The 20,575-nt window shown below is 42.2% G+C and overlaps 1 protein-coding gene across 1 annotated transcript in view; it reads right to left on the bottom strand.

Annotated features, from left to right (window-relative positions):
* Positions 1–18,433, bottom strand: part of LOC126013624 (histone-lysine N-methyltransferase PRDM9-like) — a 33,363-nt gene extending 14,930 nt beyond the window's left edge. The window contains exons 1-3 of the mRNA XM_049776726.1: positions 18,311–18,433; positions 13,678–13,781; positions 12,094–12,395 (exon numbers count right to left, since the gene is read on the bottom strand). Coding sequence (XP_049632683.1) covers positions 12,094–12,395; positions 13,678–13,781; positions 18,311–18,433 — 529 coding nt within the window. The remainder of the gene's footprint in view (positions 1–12,093; positions 12,396–13,677; positions 13,782–18,310) is intronic.
* Positions 18,434–20,575: the final 2,142 nt, after the last annotated feature.

The raw sequence follows: 20,575 nt of genomic DNA, 5'->3' as shown, positions 1-20,575 counted from the left end.
GATTCTCACTGAGTGACCCTCAAAATAAAAGGAAAGAAAATCACTGCCTTGGGGATATCAAAGACCCCACAATAATCTAAGGGCAAAGATCAGAGCAAAGGAAAATGACAAGAGGACCTGAGAAGGGCACCCCGACATGAGGCTGTGCAATCACACTGAGAGCACAAACAGGGAGTGAAGGAATCTCAGGATCTGTTCTAAACACCCACAGACAGGAAACCAGAAAGAGCAAAGGCAAGACAGCAAAGCTGCAGATTATTCTGGGACTCAGCAACAAGAAAATTGAAAGGGAGCAAGAGAGGTCATGCACCAATGCTCTGGGAGGTGCAAGGCCCAAGTCCAGGGCCCCTACCTCACAAGACCCATGAAAATCTACACCCAAACAACACCCTGACCCAAAGAGGCTCTTCCCACACTCACCGGCAAACAGGCTTCGTGGAAGCCTCACCAGGGCTCCTCCTTCTAGCCAGGAGATTAATGCAGGCTTTACCCCAAAATACCCTGCCACAGAGGACAATCTTGGGTTAGAGACAATGAAGGGCATAGCAGTCTATGCATGAGTCTGAATCCCTAATGAAAATAGAACAAATGAAGAACAGAATCGTAGCTACCCATATGCATGTTGATTATTGCAGAGATGAGAATAGGTTAAAACTAGAGTCTAATTGAGGGGAATGGATAATACAGCAATGGGATGGGGAGCAATCGGTCAGTACTGGCCTTGCACATGGCCAATGTACATTTGACCTCGGCATCCTCTGTACTTCCCTGAGTTCCTCAGGGAGTGAGCAATGAGTGAAAAGCCAGGAGCAAAACCAAGAACTGCTAAAGCCCAAAGGTGTCTTAAAAAGAGGAGGCTGGAGGCTGCTGGTCCTGATCCCCCTATCCTCCTGTACTAATTCAGGATTTCTGGTCTATGTCTGAGTGGAGACAGGGTCCTTTGGGCCGTCCCATCAACCCTCTGTTTCCAAAACTACAAGGATGTTGGTGCATTTGCATAAGGACATTCCAATGTGCATCATTTATTTCCCGGTTTAATGGACCTAGCACTTCTTTTTCCTAGAAAATATACACCTCAAAACCCAGTTGAACAAACCAACGAATTAGTTTGCAATTTTTTTTATCGTGCTCAGATAATCTCGCTTATTTAGGAAAATAACCTCTCTAAACCAGATATACCTCTAGCCGCTTTTTATACAATCCATCCAATAGATCACTTTCTTAAACACCCTGCAACTACAGCATTCCAAACCACCAAATGCAAAGAACAATGGGAAAACTAAGGAAGACAGCTGCAGTTGGGATCTGGAGAGAAATCCTGGAAAATTTCCAAAATCACCAAAACACCTGAGCCTTATAGTTGAGGACCTAAACTCAACACTTAATGTTTCAGCAGCAGTAACTAAGGAGTCACACTAGCTGGTGAACATAAGCTATCTATAGACGAACAATACAACCAATTCAAAGAACTCTTTCAGAAGATGACAGAATCCATACAAACGGAACTGAAGGAAATAAAAAACATGTTAGCAAGCCACAATACCAGTATACACAGCAAGAGAATTTGAAAAAGTCGAATACAAAATGCAAACCAGCATTAATAAAGAAGTCAAAAAAGAGAGAGAGAGAGAGACAGACAAATCATTGGAATAAAATGTAAGGTACCTATTGAACAAAGACAAAAGAAATGATCTTCGAATCATAAGAAATACCAGTAAGAGAAAAAAGTGAAAGAAGAAAAACCAGTGAGGGAGATAACAACAGAGAAATTTCAACTCTCTGGAAAGAGGCTGCTATAAAAATCAGAGACAAAAACAATGCCAACAAAATAGACCACAGTAGAAAAGCAGCAAGGCATATAGTAATTCAAATGGCAGAAAGAAAGTGAGAGAGAGAGAGAAAGAGAAAAAGAGAGAGAGAGAGAAAGAAAAGAGAGAGGAGAGAAAAGTATCCATTGACTCTTTAAAGCAGTAAACCTGGAAAAACTTTAAGTATAAAGAAAAGAACATAAAAATCAATCAAGGGAGGAGCTGGAGCAGTGGTGAAAATGGTACGGTGTTTGTTTTGCACACAACTAACCTAGGACTAACCACAGTTCTACCCCTCAGCATCCCATATGGTCCCCCAAGCCAGGGGCAATTTCTGAGCTCATAGTCAGGAGTAATCCCTGAGAGTCACCAGGTGTGGGCAAAAAACAAAAAACAAAAAAATCAAACCAAGGGATGGAGAAATGGCACAGTGGCAGGGCATTTGCCTTGTATGCAGGTGGACTGGGGAGAGACCTGGTTCAATTCCCAACATTCCATGTGGTCCCCCAGCATGCCAGGGAAGATTCCTGAGTGCAGAGGCATGAGTAGCCCCTGAGCACTGCTGGGTGTAACCCAACGAAAAAATATAATAATTAAATAAAGTTAAAAAAAAAAAGGATCAAAAGTGATCTCCCAATTAAAACAACCCAGGCAAAAGGAGTGTAATGACATATTCCAAGTATTAAATAAAAGAAACTTTCAACCTAGTGTCCACTACTGAGCACTCTCATTTATGTGGGAGGGATGATTACCAACATTCTCGAACAAAATAGAGCTTGAAGTATTCATGCTAACAACTGACTCTAAATGAACTACTCAAACAACAATTACATTAACCAAATACCCAATTGTAACAACAACAATTCTACACACTATAATGGCACAAGAGTCCTTTCTGTCAATAGCTTCCTTAAATGTCAACAGACTAAACTCTCCCAGCAAAAGGCACAGAGTAGCAGCTCGGATTAGGAAATAAAACTCAGCCACCTGCTGCCTGCAGGAAACACACTTCAAAGTTCAGGACAGACAAAGATTTAGAATAAAAGGATAGAAAATAATTATATAAGCTACTGAAAAACAAAAGCTGGGACAGACATGCTTATATCAGAACAAACTGCATTTAACCTTATTAAAGTACTTAGAGACAAAGATGGACACTACATTGATGTGGGAGAGGGGGAAGGAGGGGAGGAGAATAGACCAAGAACAACTAACCCTGATCAATATTACGCTAATGTAGACCAGTGAAATATGTAAGGATTTTACTCACAAAACTAGAGAACCATATGGATGGAAACATGATACTAGTGGGAGATTTCAACACCATTATCTCTACTAGACAGATCCACTAGTGGGAATACTAGCAAAGACATAAGAATCCTAAATGAGAAATAGAAAAAGTAGGACTGATGGATCTATCCAGGACCTCTTCTCCTCAAAAAGCTGAATGAGGGGCAGGAGAGATAGCATGGAAGTAAGGCATTTGCCTTGCATGCAGAAGGACAGTGGTGAACCCCGGCATCCCACCTAGTCCCCAGAGCCTGCCAGGAGCGATTTAAGAGTATAGAGCTAGGAATAATTCTTGAGTGCTGCCGGCTGTGACACAAACACCAAAAAAAAATGCTGAATGAATACAAGTGCACATGGAACCTTCTCTAGTAGAGATATTTCAGGGAACAAGTTTATCGTACATAATAAACTCCCAAATATAAAAATTATACTGAGAAACATATCAGACCACGCTGCCACAAAGATCAAGACTGACTGTAAAAAGAAGATGTGGAGAAATCTAACACCTGGAGACTAAACAACATGTTGCTCAAAAACAGCTGGATCAAAGAGGAAATTGAGGAATAAAGAGATTCCTTTGGATGAAAGATAATGAAGAGAAAACTGACTAAATCTATGGGACAATGCTAGAGCAGTAATTAGGGGAAACTCATAGCAATAGAGGCCTACATGAGGAAAAAAAAAGACAAAATCAACAACCTCAGGGTCACCTTAAATATCTAGACAACCAACAGCAAAGGAACCCAAACACAAGCAGAAGAAAATAAACAATAAAAACCAGAACAGAAACCAACAATATAGGATCAATGAAAACAACACAAAGAATTGACAAGACCAGGAGCTGTTTTTTTAAATAAGTAAATAAACACGATAGATAAACCGCTGGCAAGACTCTCAAGGAAAAAAAGGGAAATACTCAAATAAATTGGAACAGAAATGAAAGGGGAGAGAGTACAACAGCACCCAAAAATCCAAGGCATCATAAGAGTTTATTATGTACAACTGTATTCATTTAAGCTAGAGAACCTGAAAGAAATGGACAGATTTCTGGAAAAATATCTTCCAGTACAGAGTGAGCAAGTAAAAAGCCTAAACAGCCGCCAATTTCAAGTAAAGAAATTGAAACAGTCATTAAGAAACTCCCACCAGGACCAGATGTGTTTACAGGTGAATTTTATCAAACATTCAGAGATGACTTACTGCCATTGACTATCCTAAATATCGAAAAGATGGGAATCTTCCCAAATTCTATTGTCGCAGAGAGCATTTAACAAAACCCTACACCCATTCATGAAGAAAACCCTCAACAAAATCGGTATGAAGGAACTTTCCTCAAGATAGTAATAGCTACCTATAAAAATGACTCAGCCAGCATTATTAATGGCAAAAAGTTGAAAGAATTTCCACTAGGGTCAGGCACTAGGCAAGGATGTCCTCTGCCTTCACTCTTATTCATCACAGTATTAGAAGTCCAAATACCGTATTTGCCAGCTTATAAGACCACTTTTTTTTTTGGTTTTTGTTTTTTTTTTTGGTTTTTGGGTCACACCTGGCAGTGTTCAAGGGTTACTCCTGGCTGTCTGCTCAGAAATAGCTCCTGGCAGGCACGGGGGACCATATGGGACACCGGGATTCGAACCAACCACCTTTGGTCCTGGATCAGCTGCTTGCAAGGCAAACGCCGCTGTGCTATCTCTCCGGTCCCATAAGACCACTTTTGAAAAGAAAAAAACTCAACCAAAAATCGGGGGTCGTCTTATACGCCGAGTATATCCCGAAAAAGTCTCGATATGCTGCTAAACGAAAATCATCTGGATATTGCCACGAAACTAATTTTCCAACTCGATCCTGCACCAATCACTGCAAGGCTGCTCGGACCACCTCTCTAACTCGGCCAATCCAAGCAGGCTTTTGATGCATGCAAATTAGACAATGTTCTGTATCCAAACCTACACTGTCAAAAGCCTGCTCAAATGTGCCAGAGTCAGAGAGGAAGTCTGGGCCTGGAGAGATACATAGCGGGATTTTCCTTGCAAGCAGCCGATCCAGGACCAAAGGTGGTTGGTTCGAATCCTGGTGTCCCATATGGTCCCCCGTGCCTGCCAGGAGCTATTTCTGAGCAGACAGCCAGGAGTAACCCCTGAGCAATGCCGGGTGTGGCCCAAAAAACAAACAAACAAAAAAAAAACAACCAGAGAGGATGTCTATTACAGTATACCCTTTAAACCTTTGCTTGTTGTGATTGGCTCACTGTGGTACATACAGTTGCAGCACAGTAATGTTCTGTCTTATACAGTGTATATAGGCCTAAGTATTAACTGTAAAATTAGGGGGTCGTCTGATACGACCATGGTATCTCTCCGGTCCCAAGCTATAAATATTTTTCTACTTTTCCCCACCAAAGGCAGGAACCCTAGATCAGAAGTTATAAAAATGGTTATTCTGCAATATGCACAATAAAAGTTGGCTCTAAAATCACCAAAGGTCAATTTGTGCATACATATTCTCAAAACAATCCACTTATTTCGTATCTTTGTTTTATGCATATCACAAAATTTTATTCCATAGACTTCCCTGAACCATAAACATTAGAACCTTTCTGAAAATACACTGAATTGAAAATTCTTAGACAACCTTAGGGTCTAGAATGTTTGAGTTTCTTCTCATATTCATCTCAAACAAAATCACAAGAACATTTCTGCAGATATATATAGTTAAAAATACGTTTGCCACAAAGCATCCTTATAATGAGCACTGTAATAAGAGTATAGTATTGAGTTCCTTTTCCATAGACTTCTGTGGGCAAAGACATTAGAACATTTTTGCAGATATAATTGGTGAATAAGTTGCTAAGTGATATACGCAAACATCACAGCCATTAGGAAACATTCACTCGGATAGCTGACACCTTTTAAAAGCCTAACATTTTGCCTTTCTTTGGAACTATGCAAACTGATATTAAACCATTAAGGTTGAAAGCAAATTTTTCTGTTGGCAAGGAACCTGGAACAACAAAAGAGAAGCTATTAGGATCTATATAGGCAGAACATACAGTTTAATCAGCAATATAATGACAGATATAAATAGGATCCATAGATTAACCTACAAGAAAGTTGCAGAGGTTCTGAAAGCAGTTTCTCCCCAGTATGGTCCTCTGCTGGGCTTGGATCCTCCATCTTCTTCTTCTTCTGTAGTAGGCTGGTGAGGTCATCTGGGATGGAAATGCCTTTGGTTCCTGAGCTGGAATCTGGGTGGCAGATTATCTCCCTGCTTATCTCCCTGCTATTATTAATGTTTCCCTCAAATGGAGCTTTCTCTTTGGCTTCTACACTATCAGTGACCTCAATATGTTGTGTGGGCCACGGTCCTCACACAAAACACTTTGGTAGAAGAAAAGTGGTAGGGTCTCAGTCTCTGGGATGGTGCTCAGAGTCTTCAGCTCTCTTTCTGCCTGAAAGGGTCTCTTAACACATTCAGAACAGGGGCAGTGTCCACCAATGTTCTGGTGATGGGCACTGCACACTCAGTCCAATTCAAGGAGGCCGTCATAGTGATTGTCCACCAGAGGGTCAAGGCACCATCATGCGGCCTTCTCGGGCCCCTGGGTCCTGGGTCTCTGGAGGTCAGTAGAAATAAAATCTCCAGTGTTGTGAAATCACCCAGTGCACCATAATTCTACCTACTCCCCCCTCCATGCAGACTGGTGTGGAGAAGCAGGGTAGTGTTTACGAAATACAAACTCAAGCTAGTCAGGAGAGAGTAATGGAGTCAGTGGCTGCTCATGGTCTCCCTCTGGTCTCTGCCAGAGCCAAAAGCCAGAACTCTTCTTTCATTAAGCCAGTTCCCAGTATACCAACCAGGAGGGGGAAGGTGGGGAGTAGTAATCCAGGTGGGATCTACATATCAAAACAGATTTATGGAAAGAGAAAGATGGGGAAGCACCTTTGTTTTGGGTTAATAGTTGGGTGTCATCTTCCAGTTTTGGTTTTTGAACCACAAGCAGAGGTGCTCAGGGGCAGCTCTTGGTTCTGCACTCAGAAATCACTCCTGGCAGGCTCGGGAGACCATATGGAATACCGGGTATCAAACTCGGTTTCGACCAGGATTTGTTGTGTGCAAGGCAAACACCGTGCCACTGTGCTATCACTCTGGCCCCATTGGACAGTATTTTAAATGGGATAGACTCTTTGACCCCTTTCTCCTCTGAGTCATTATTTGTATAAAGGAATGCAACTGTCTCTGTGTATTGACTTTGTAGTAGCCTGTCACTTTGCAGTATAAGTTTATTAGTTAATTAGTTTATAAGTTTATTAGTTTATTAGTCCAACACCTATGGAGAACAGTCTGGAGCGTGCTCAAAGAACTCAGAATTGAGCTGCCATTTGACCCAGCAATTGCTCTCCTAAGTATATACCCCCAAGTTGGAAGGGCATTCATTCCAAAATACGTGTGCACCCCACTATTTATCACAGCACTCAGTATAATAGCCAAGTCTTGGAACAAACCTCGATGTCCAACAACAGATGAATGGATCATTAAGATGTGGTATTTATACACAATGGAATACTACATGGCAGTCAGAAATGATACAGTCACAGAATTTGCAGCAACGTGGATGGACCTAGAACATGTTATGTTAAACGAAGTAAGTCAGAAGACAAAAGATAAACACAGAATGATAGCACTATTCTGAAGCACCTAGAACATAATCTTGTACACAACTAATACTCAATAATCAAATAACAGGGTTTAACAGGTTAGAAACTCCAAACACTGTAATAGTCAACATATACTTGGGAGCAGTGCCCAAAATACATGAAAAAGGAACAACACAAACTCTTGACTACACATTATACCACAAAGAAACCAGCAACACCAGAAACATCAGCATAGAGAGAACAGGTATGTAATCAGCCTTCTACAACAAAGGCCCACAATAATCCCTTAGAGATCGTATACAGGATCACAGGTAAAGAATACCATGGGAAATCACTGACTCCAATGGAAACATCCCATAACACTATGTTTTAATGCCTTTATCTTACTATATTTAAAGTAACCTCTCAGCTTTTCTGTCCACAGGCATTCTTGGATACAAAGGGTGGACAAACTAAGATGGCAGCTCGGGTCTCAGTCACATGAGATACCATACCTAGCTTGCACTACGAGATGGTCCCAAGAAAACTCTTTAACATACACTTTATCTCTAGGTTATATCTTCTTTTAGGAATTGAAGCACGTGACCAGTCAGACCACCGAAGCAGCAACTGCAATGTACAGAGTTAAATTACAGGCTTTACTCATTGAACACATTCAAGCAAACTAGCATTCCTTGCTATTTTCTCCTCTCTTCTCACTACTTTCTTTTTAATTTTTTCTTTTCTTTTTTTCTTCTCTTTTCTTTTTTCCTTTTCTCTTCTCCCTTTCTTTCTAATGTATTTTCTCTTTTATCACTTCCTACCCATTCCATATACCATCTCTTTCCCCCCTTTGGAAATCCAACTATCCCTTCACCCCTCAATTCCATCCAGACATCCCACCATATTAAAACTCTTTACCTTCAGTCCTTAACCTATTAGGCATCAAGATTGACCTCCTACCCCAACGAACCAGTACCCAGCACCCAAGTGAAGGGATACCCAGTCAAACCCACACCTCATCCCCTGCTAGAAAATGCAGCCAACTCCCCTGCAGACTCATGCAACTCCCCCTAACGTGGACTTTTACTTGAAACCGGACTTAGTTCCAAAAGTATCATCAGTGCAAGAACTCTTCCAAGACCTCCCTGCCGCAAATCTTTTGCCAAACTGAAGAAGGTGGGGGGGTGATGGAAAGGTGCCTGGGAACCCACACACCACAAGAAAAACCCAAAAGACAATGGTAAAACCTGTACTTCCAACATAAGTATAAGACATGTATTACACCACCTTATTACCTGCTTTTCCCCAAATGTAAGGTAGTCTTTTGCATCACTGGTCCTTTAAATACTTTGGTAATTCATTCTTTTTAAAAATGTCTGTTCTACATATACATATGTGAGCACCTACATTTTTATTCCTATTTTTTTTTTATCTTTTTTGGGTGTGTGACCTGTTTCTGTTTTCCTCTCTGTCCACCCCCAAATGCACCGACAATATAATGTAGCACCATTTCTCCCTACAAAGGCACACTAAAAAAAAAGGAAAATCTTACATATAAAAAAGAGCTCTTATCTACTAGGGATAGGAACTCATAGTTGTTTACAATACAGGGATATCTCCTACCTTGAAAATATGTCATGTGGAATCAACTTAGAGCTCAGGTGATTAGACACCATCCATCCAGCCTTGAACCCCAGATCCCAGACATAGAAACGGCACAGTTCTTCACAACAGCTGCAGGAAACAAATCCCATCCTGGACAGCCGAAATACTGCTTGGTCACCAACAAGTGCCAGCTCTAATATGATATCCTGACAACGAGGAAAACGGGAACAACTTGACCTAAGAGCAGGTTATCCTACCTTACCAGCGAACGATAAGACAAAATCAGAAGACTTATCACCCTTTGGTAGGTCCAAAAGCCAAGATCGTGATTTACAGATAACTGGCTGCTAGAACCATGACCAGACTGTATATATCTTGAGACCAATAAAGAAGCCCTAGTGGGGGGCCGGGCGGTGGCGCTAAAGGTAAGGTGCCTGCCTTGCCAGCGCTAGCCTTGGATGGACCGCGGTTCGAACCCCCGGTGTCCCATATGGTCCCCCAAGCCAGGAGCAACTTCTGAGCACATAGCCAGGAGTAACCCCTGAGCGTTACCGGGTGTGGCCCAAAAACCAAAAAAAAAAAAGAAGCCCTAGTTTAGGGTTTGAACTACGACCTGCACAATAACCATGATGAGACAATTGCAACGGAATGGGGCTTCTGGAAACACAAAGAAAGACGCTATCCTAGGTGCCATCCTAGGTTCATTGCAAAGACCAAGACCACCAACCACAGAAGATGGATTAATATGACACCGGGGAGTAATCCCTGAGCACAAAACCAAGAGTAATCTCTGAGTATTGATGGGTGCAGCCAACCTCTCTTTCCAAAATACTCAACACTCATATTTAGGAGTAGTATCATGATTCAAGTGGCAAGGCCCTAGGTTGAACCCTAAACACCGTGTGGCCCTGTGAACACTATTGGGTGTGACCTAGTAATCCCTACCACAATAAAAAGTGAGTAGAAGAGCCAACTCTGCATGCAGTTTACATCCCAAGTACTGCATAATTCCCCAGAATAATTAGGACACAGTCTCAAGCACTGTTCCTAAAATAGCCTCTGAGAACTAGTAAGAACAACCAGTGCTGGCATGGATATGGGGAGAAAGGAACTCTCATTCACTTATGTGAGAATTTGTCTAGTCCAGCCTTTCTGAAAAAAAAAATGAATATTTTTGGATATGTCAAAAAACCTGGACATTGAGTTCCCATATGATCCAGCAATAACATTCAAGGGATAGAGCATAGGAACACAAAAGCACAGTACAAAACTACCCTCCACACTCCTATGCTCATTGCAGCACTATTTATAGTAGCCAGGATCTGGAAAAACCCAGGTGACTGGAAACAGATGAGTGACTGAAGAAAATTGGTACTTTTACACAAGGAATAACTTGCTGCTATTGGGGAAACAATGAGCTCATCAAATTTGCTCATAATGGATGGACATGGAAATTATTATGCTGATATTATCAGTCAAAAGGAGGGGAATAAACATAGAATAGTCGGAGCCATCTGTGCGAGATAAGAAAAATAATAGATGGTATTGTCCAGAGACAATAGACAGGAAGGCCAGGAGAACCAGCATATCTTTTGAAACTTGCAACAAAGAGCAGTGAGTGCAGTTACAGAACTAACTCACTGACTGACTACTGCAATGACACAATATCAAGAGAAGCAGAATGTCTGTCCAGAGACAGGAAGGGAGGGATGATAGGAAAACAGGGGACATTGGTAGCAGGAAAGTTGCAATAATGAAAGATGGTGTACATTTACAGGAGATACCAAACTAAGATTTGTAACTATGATGCATAAATAGGTTATTAAAATAAAAGGATAAGTTGAGTGAAACTGTTTGAATGTGGCCACATGGGTGGAAGGAATACACTTTGTTTTCAGGTACTAAACCAGCAGTTAGAAAAGGCAAGACAAGTTGAGAGGGTCATCACAAAGAGCTTGACAAAGTCCACATTAGCTTTGTGCTGGGTTCACTCATCAATGGTTTAAGACTACAAAGAAAAATTAGTTCTGAGTGGGCCAGACAGAAAGCATAGCAGGGAGTGTGTCTGCCTTGCAAGTGGCCTCTGCTTCTGTGTTCTGCATTGGCCTGGGAGGAAAATTTTGTTCATTATGTGCTTACTGAGACAACAGGAATTGTTTTGGGGCCATCCTATCCAACACATAGGCAATGTTCCCTGGGGGGGGCTAGATAATGTTCTCTCATCAGTAGGAACATTTTTGATATTGTGAAACAAGAACATGATTCACTTTTTTGTAACTTTTTAAGTTACACCTGTAACTTAATATTCTCTTAATGCTTTTCTACCAAGCACTATTCCGGAACGTTCATGTTCCTATACTTTTAAACTATATTGGGGGAACATTCTGTTCCTATTAACCTACCCTACACACAAGTACTACAGCATATATGCATAACATGCATTTTAAAAACAGGCTAAGTACGTTAAAATACACACAGTAAAACATTTTGCAATCGAAAATATTAACTATGGAAAACAACACATTTAAATTATAAAGAAAATGACTTAATTAAGACAAAGATGCAGGCAGTTAGAAATTAGACCTTTAAATGGGCTAAACTGTTATTACTTCCTTTTTTTTAAACCACTAACTAAAACTTATCCCATCACCAACTATGAGTAAAATATATGACTACCCGCTTAGTCCCTACACCTAAAACCATAAGTCCAGATGCTGGTGTGTCCCACGCTGATCTCACCACGTGGCTACCTTCCATAGTCCCAGGTCCCGCAGATGGTTTACTCGCGCTGCTATTGACCTTGTGGTTGCAGGTTCGCAGCCGGTTCGATTGTGCTGTTTCACCTTTGTGATCTGGAGGGCGGATTCCAGGCTTGCCGCTTTTCTGGAGCAGAGCTGAGCAAAGCAGAGCCCCAGGCATTGTGCTTCTGGGCTGATAGGAGCTTTTCGCAGCTTCTTTGCTGCAGGATGCACGTTCTCTGCTGATTGTAGCTGCCTGCAGAACGGGCATTTTCTGTTGATAGTTTTGGCTGCTGCTTCTTTGCAGGGCACATCTGGATGTTCAGAATTTTAAAAGTCCAGTCCGAAATTTCCAAAGTCAAAATCCAAATTCAAGCTGAAGGTTGTTCTCAGAAAATCAGTCCACTTTCAATACAGTCTTTTTTCTCCTCCATTTCCAATCTAGGCTTTTAATCAGTCTTTGAGGAGGCTGAGGTTTTTGTTTATTGTAACAAAGTTTCAGTTTTGGGCCTGGGCCTGGGATGGAGGTGATGCAAGCTTCCACCTCCCTTGTTTCAGTTGCCCATGTGCCCCCAGAAGGGGTGTCAGCCATATTTGAAAATGGCTTCACATGGTAGCCCAAGGTTTTGGACTCAATGCAACTGAAAAAAGCCAAAATGAAACTTAAAAGCAGAAATTTCACCATCATTGCTGTTTTCTTGGGTCCAGGTTTCAAATCACAGTTCGAGCGCCAATTGAAGAATCAAATAATTAAAGATAGATCTTGATGGCGATGGATGGAGGAATCTTTCTCTGCCATCCCAGGCCACGTGGCTCCGCAACCCCCATTCAGCTGGCGGGTCCCAGGTTAGGTGAACGGCAGAATCAGACTCATCCAGAGACAGGCATCAGGAAGCATCAGCTTTATTCATCCCTATCCACCACATGTGTGTGGCCTACTCATAACCTTTCAAGCACTAGTTATTCTTGGCCCTGCATCTTAACTCCTTTCAGCCATCTTCCTTTGACCTCCATGCTGGTCAAAGACCAAAAGAGGCAAAGCCCGCCAAAGGCCAAAAGGGCAAAGACCCTAATCCCCTGGGTCTAAGGCTTTATATAACCTTCCAAGACCACTCCCTGGAATGGGAGGGGTCTTGCAGGTAAGGTTACACCTAATATCCAGTTCCCAAGACCCCTCCCAAAAACGGGTGGGTCTCAGGTAGCTACACCTAAATCCAGGGTGGAGTTACACACTGCATCCCATATGGAATCCTGAGAAGCTCCTTAGGAGTAACTCCTGAGTGCAGAGCCAGGAATGATCCTTACCATCACTGGTGTGTCCCCCAAAATTAACAAAAGTGAATGAATACATGTGTTCTAGGAAAAAGCTTTTTCATGTTGGTTATTGTAGAAAGACAAAGGGACATACTGAAAGTGTCTCTCAACTGAAACCGGATCTGTAAGTCCCATTCCGTGCCATAGACCTAACTCTGCAGGAAGATGTCAGGAAGCATCCGCATCACTGTCATCTCCTCATCCAGCACAGCTTCTGTTCCCTCGGGTTTCTGACACACTCAGGATGTGGGTTGTCATACGGTGTCTCTTGCACAATAATACATGTCCGTGTCCTCAGGTTTCAGTTTTTTCCATTCCACGTGGGCTGTGATGGTGAACTTGACTGCAGTGAAGGTGACTCTGCCCCTGGAACTTCGGTGCATAGACTGTTATCATTACAAGGTTTATAACTTCACTCAAACCATTGTCCAGGGATCTGCTGCACCCAGTAAATCCAGTAGCTAGTGAAGCTGTATCCAGATGCCTTGCAGATCTTCACTGATATCCCAGGTTTTCTCACCTCAAACCCAGACTGCACTAGCTGCACCTGTGAGTGCACACCTGTGAGACAGGAGTGGAAGGACTCCCTTGACTGGACCAGTTCTCTTCTTAGTCCAGGGACTGGGACCCTTACCTGTGGCCACTGAGAGCTGAAGGAGGATTCTCCGTTTACAGTGCATGCTGAGGACTTGGCTCTCAGGAGACTGAATGGAAGAGTTTGTTCATTTTGTAATGCCTTTTAGTATAAATTGATCTCTGTTCAACAGATTTCAACTTACTTGCTTATTTATTAAAGAGAAAATAATCTGCCCAACTCAAGAAGTGACTGTACCACTTGGGTTTTTCCCTTTGAAATTTCCATGGCCGATGGCTTGAGAACATGAGACTCTATCTTGTTCTTGGACGCTGTGCAGGAAATGTTACTCTCAAAGACACTCTAGGCTGACAGGACCTGCTTTCATAGAGAACCCTCTGAATGCCATAGATCCCTGTGTTTCTCTGTGCTTTGACATAGACATTTGATTTGAGATATTTTGCAACCAGTGTGTTTAAAATTTGGGTTAATTCTAAGTCAAAATATAATGTGCTCTTTACTTTGAATTTTCTAAAAATAGCAGCCATGATATAAAGGTTTTCATAAATTTATTTGAACATTACATTTTGCAATAGAATAACATACTGGGAAACAAGTCAGGAGACCATGTACTATGTCCTCCCTGGATGCCTATTGGAGAGGATTTTCTTGGAAAACAGGGAATCCAGGACTTGAGCAGATGCTACAGGCTCTGCATATACTCTAGGTGCCTGGACTGGTGGGCCGAGCGCCCCATGGAGCCCAGACCTGCCTTGCAGGGAGGATACTGTCTGAATTCCAGTTCTGTCATCCCCACAACTCTTGTTACTGAAGAAATGCTGTCAGTCTATAAGTGCTGTGAGTATTATGACCTGACCTCATCTACCACATTTAGTTTATATGACATTTTATATTAAATTCTCCAGTAGAATAAATTATTGAGAAACAACGCAGAGACCATGCACAATGTCCTTCACATGTGCCTATTTCAAAGTGTTTTCTTTAATATTAGGAAATTCCAGACTCTGCACCTACTTCTGGGCTGGAACTTAGATTGGTGTGTCCTGAGCATCGCCTGGGGCCATTCATGCTCTGCATGAATGATCCTTTCTTGGTTCCCAGCACTGTCACCCTCACAACTCCTGCTACCTATGAAATGCTGCCAGTCTGAGAGGGCTTGAGCATAGCGACCTGATTTTGTCCACCACATTTATTTTACATTATATGTATCTAACATGGGTACAATAATGTCTCCATCAGGGAGTTAATTCATACACAACTTGACCCTTCCAATGTGTCCCAGATTTTCTCACACTCTTGTCTGTGCCACCTGTAGTCTCCCTCCTCATTCACCCATCAACCTCTTACTACTTGGCAGTACAAATTTCGTTCTCCAAGGACCATGCTGCGGTTTTTTTTTGGGGGGGGGGTTGGGTCACACCCGGCAGTGCTCAGGGGTTACTCCTGGCTCGATGCTCAGAAATCGCTCCTGGCAGACTCAAGAGACCAGATGGGATGCCAGGATTCGAACCACTGACCTTCTGCATGCAAGGCAAATGCCTTATCTGTATGCTATCTCTCCGGCCTCCGACAATGCTGTGATTGATGGGTGTCCCCTGTTTCCTTTATGTACCACAGTTGAGAAGTGTTGCATACCTGACCTTCTCCTCTGACTCACTTGCCTAACATAAAACCTTTCAATTTATTCTAAATTGTAGTAATCTTAAAGTTAGAATCTTTTCTTAAAACTCTGTACTTATGAATATGGTGTACATATGCTAAAATTTACTAACTCTGTCCATTCATCTGTTGCTGAACAGTTGAATTGTTTCATGTCCTGGATATTGTACGAAGCATGAACATAGATGTGACTACTTAAGTTTTTCCATTTTTATATTGGCACAATGTTTTCAATGTTACTAACAATATATTTCATTATGAAATATTTTTTTTCTTTGTTTTTGGGCCACACCCGGCGGTGCTCAGGGGTTTCTCCTGGCTGTCTGCTCAGAAATAGCTCCTGGCAGGCACGGGGGACCATATGGGACACCGGGATTCGAACCAACCACCTTTGGTCCCGGATCGGCTGCTTGCAAGGCAAACGCCGCTGTGCTATCTCTTCGTTTTTGCAATATTCTAATACAGTCACCTAATTCAATATCTGCTTCCATCCATCAATAAGCCATGGAATCTTGTAATCCACATCTTGCCGCCCTGAAAAACTGAATTATGTTTGTAGTATATATTTTTAAGTTAACCATTTTAACTCAATCATTCTGAAATACAGATACAAGCTATATCATGATTGAAATTCATACAAGGTCCCAAATCCATTTCTTCACCAATGCACATTGACAACTACCATCATTTTACCATACCAATAACCTCCAATATTAAACTGCAAAATTCTAATATTCTATCACCCCAATATTCCATCACCTCAATTATTTCAAGATTCCAACATCGCAGTGTTCTAACATCCCAATTTTCCAATATTCTAACATCCTAACATTTTTCTATTCCAACATCCATATATTCCATTAATGTAATGTCCCAACATATAATTATTAATATATTTTTATGTGAAATCATACATTATTCTAACATACCAATATTTTAACAACTTAATATTCCAAAATTGAAAAATATCAGAATTCAAGCATACCAGTATATATTCTACTATTTATTCCAGTAAATATTCTACTATTTTCTATTATTATTCCAAAGGACCAATATTTCATGTGAGGTGTCTGTGTGGAGAGGGTATGTGTGTGTGAGAATTTGGTGCATCACCCATGTGTGAGGGGTGTGTATGAGGTGTGTATGTGTGTGTGTGTGTGTGTGTGTGAAAGAGGTATGTGTGAGCAGTGTGTGAGAGAAGTATGTGTGAGGGCAGCCATGTGTGAGGGGCATGCTTGAGGACCCCTCTAAAACATTCTTAAAGGAACTTTTTGGATTGGTTCATAAATTTAATTGTCATTTTTGTGCACGGATCACACTAATTTTCTTATTTTTCTAATATTAGCATATGAGCTCCTAGAAGAAAGCACTAGAATACAATTTTATATTAAAGAACACATTTGCATTTTATTATTTTAAATGAAAAGAATTAGGGTCTGAGGTATACACAATGCTTAGGGAGTTTGCCTTGTATGTGGCCGACCAAGATTTAATCCTAGCATATCAAAGGGTCCCCCAGGATGTCAAGAGCCAGAAGTATCCCCTGAGTATCACCAGGTGTGTTCCAAAAACAAACAACATAAAGGAAAGAATATACCAAACCCTCATTCACACCCCCTTTTTCAAAAAATGTATATTTCTCTCAGATATTTTCCTATCCCTTACCTGAGACATGTGCTTTCTCTTCCTTCTGCTTCATTTAATTTTTGTTTTGGAGTCACACCCACTGTGTTCAGCCCAGAGTTTCTACATTTGCACTCAGGGATCATATTCTATGGGGCTCGTGGAATCTTATATGTTTTGGGAATTTAACCTAGGGCTGGCCATGTGTGCAAGGCAAGAGCCCTGCTGACTATCTCTCCAGCACCACTCATTCATGTTTCTATAAATAAAACTTTTACTTCACACACAAATAAGCTCTCTCAACTTCAAACCCTTTATATACTAAAATATTTTCATAATAAAAATTCTGGGTCCCATTTTTATAATAAAAATACTTAGGTCGAGCAGGGTACATTATTCTAGGTGAAGCCTCCATTTCATTCAGTCTTGTCACTATATCCCACCACTGTCTTCTGGCCTTGAGCGTTTCTTGTGACATGTCTGTTGTAAATCTTAAGGATGTTCCTTTGAATGTAATTTCTCTTTTGGATCTTGCTGCTTTCAGCATTATAACCTGTCCGTGGGATTTGTCATGGTGACTAAGATGTGTCTTGGGGTGCTTTTCTTTGGATCTCTTTTAGCTGGTACTCTTTGGGCATGCAGGATTTGGTTGCATAAAGTCGTTATCTCTGGGAGATTCTTTGTAATGATGTCCTTGATTTTTGATTCTTCCTAGGGATTGTCCTCCTGTGTTTCTGGGACTCCAATGGTTCTTTTGTTATTTCTGTTGAATTTAAACAACATTTCTATTTTCATCTGTTCATAATTTCTTTGGGGTTCTTTACAAATCTCTTTTGTTGTATAGAGTTATTATGCCTATTATCATCTAGCTGACTAATTCTGACTTCAGCTTCTGTTACTCTACAGGAGAGGCTTTCCATAGAGTTTTGCATTAACTCTACAGCATTTTTCAGTCCCATTACTTCAGTTTGGAGTTTTCTAATTTCCATATTTGTGGTCTGTTCAGATCGATCTATGCTCCCCTTGAGTTCCATGAACATCATCCATATCTCCACTCAACTCCCTTTCTGAGAGGTCGACCAGGTAGTTGGCACTTTTTGGCTCATCAGAGCTGCCATCATCATACTCCACGCATGCAGTTGTCCTTCGTTGTTTCCTCATTATCACCCTTTAACTGTATTTCTGTTTATTGATATGGGGTATGTACTATATAATAAGTGCGTGGCAACAGAACGAAGTGGAGCAGCCGCACTAATATATATTTTTTCCCACTATGATCTTTTTGGTTGGACCCAGGGATCACAAAGCAGCTTCAGGTGTGGCCCTGAAAAACTTCGATGAAGCTGATACAGGCAAGGGTCAAGGAACGGTGGATAGGTCCACCCTACCTTCAGTTCGATTCCAGAGAGCTCAGCTCTCTGGGCTTCTCCCAGATGGACCCAGGGCTCACAAAGCAGCTTCAGGTGTGGCCCCAAAAACAGTCTGATGGAGCCACAACAGGCAGGTGTCAAGGAATGGTGGACAGGTCCACCCCTACCTTCAGTCAGACTCCAGAGGCCTCAGCAATCTGTGCCTCTCCAAGATGGAACCAGGGCTCACAAATCAGCTTCAGGTGTGGCCCTCAAAAACAGTCTGCTGGAGCCACAGCAGGCAGGGGTCAAGGAACAGTGGACAGGTCCACCCCTAACTTCGGTCAGACTGCGGAGAGCTCAGCTCTCTGTGCCTCTCCAGGATGGGCCCAGGGATCACAAAGCAGCTTCAGGTGTGGCTCACCTACAGATCATGCAGAGCCCTGGCAAAGGATAACCAGGACTGAGACTCTGTAGAGGCACCCCCTTTTTTGACAGACCTGACCGCTCCAAACACACTCTTTGGTTACCCTTCCTTGTCGAGCGCCTGAAGGCAGGACGTATCCCATAAGGCAACTGTCAGTTATGGACAGCAGCAGTGTCATACCTACTGTCTCACACGGAATCCTGTTTCCAGAACACGATATTTTTTTGTTTATACTCCAGAGCTGTAGACAAGCAAAGCCACATATGTTTCCAGTCTCCTTTTCTGCATCTCACAAAAGCAGGCAATGCAGGAGACATTCCAAGGAAGGCATTACAGGAGTCCCTCTGCCCTGAGCCCTCTTCCCTCCTTTGTGGCATGCAACAAGCATTATAGTGGGTACCAAGTTCTCAGCTGACCTGCTCTCAGGCCTACTGCACAAACAATAGCAAAACACATGTGGGACATGGGAACAGTAGAGTCATGTGCAGAAGGCACTGGTCTCTGCATGTCCAGCTGCTTCAGCTGTCTCTTGAGCTGCCAGAAAGTTCTCTCTTTACTTGGGCTAGGGAGGGCTTCTGCCAGGCCCTCCTCTGCATCTGGCAAGCCTCAGGACATATTGTCTTTCCTTTGGCCTTTTCTCATGTAGAACCTGGGTGACTCAGTGACCCTACATAGTCTTTTCTCCCTTTTCCTGAGGCATCAGAAGATCCTGAAATAACAAAGTTTCTGGGGATAGATGAATGTTATTTGGGGATGATAATCTTCATCCAATCTGTTGAAAAAGCAATACAAATCAAACATGGAACTAAGATTGGGACTGACTGAACCATTCAGAACCATGTCTTTTCTGGGGGATAGTCTGCCTCTTGGTCCCTGAAATTGCAGCACCTTGCTCCAGCCAGAGCTGCGAGCCTGTTCTGCTCTGCCCAGACTCAAGTTCTCTACTTTCTCTTTGAGTGCTAGCCTGTCTGCTCTCTCCCAGGGGTCCAGTTCACTGTTCCTCAGACCATTGGAGGGTCTGACTATAGTAAAAACAAAACTTGTGAACGAATTCTTATTCACACTGCATATATCTTATTTTGCAATGAAGAAACAAAACAGATACAAATACAATATGTGGCCTGCAGGCCATAGTTTGAGAACCAATGACAGTTGACTAAGGTCAAGGTGCAGAATGCAGGCTGCGGGGCCAGAGAGATAGCATGGAGGTAAGGCATTTGCCTTTCATGCAGAAGCCATTGGTTTGAATCCCGGCGTCCCATATGGTCCCCTGAGCCTGCCAGGAGCAGTTTCTGAGCGTGGAGCCAGGAGTAACACCTGAGCACTGCCGGATGTGATCCCAAAAAACAAACAAACAGATGCAGGCTGCAGAAGAGGTAGGATGGGATGAACTTGTGGCAGTGCCATGAAAGGACACTCCCTTCTGAGTCCTCAATGGGTACATGTGTATTTAAGAAAGTGGGATGCAGTCTGGTCCATGGATGTCAGGGGAAAGATGAGAGTTAAGAGTCTTCATGAAGAAGGAAC

Source organism: Suncus etruscus, chromosome 7 (assembly GCF_024139225.1).
Source record: "Suncus etruscus isolate mSunEtr1 chromosome 7, mSunEtr1.pri.cur, whole genome shotgun sequence".
Lineage (NCBI taxonomy): Eukaryota > Metazoa > Chordata > Mammalia > Eulipotyphla > Soricidae > Suncus > Suncus etruscus.
Note: the sequence above shows the minus strand (reverse complement) of the source record. Positions and strands in the feature narration are given on the sequence as shown.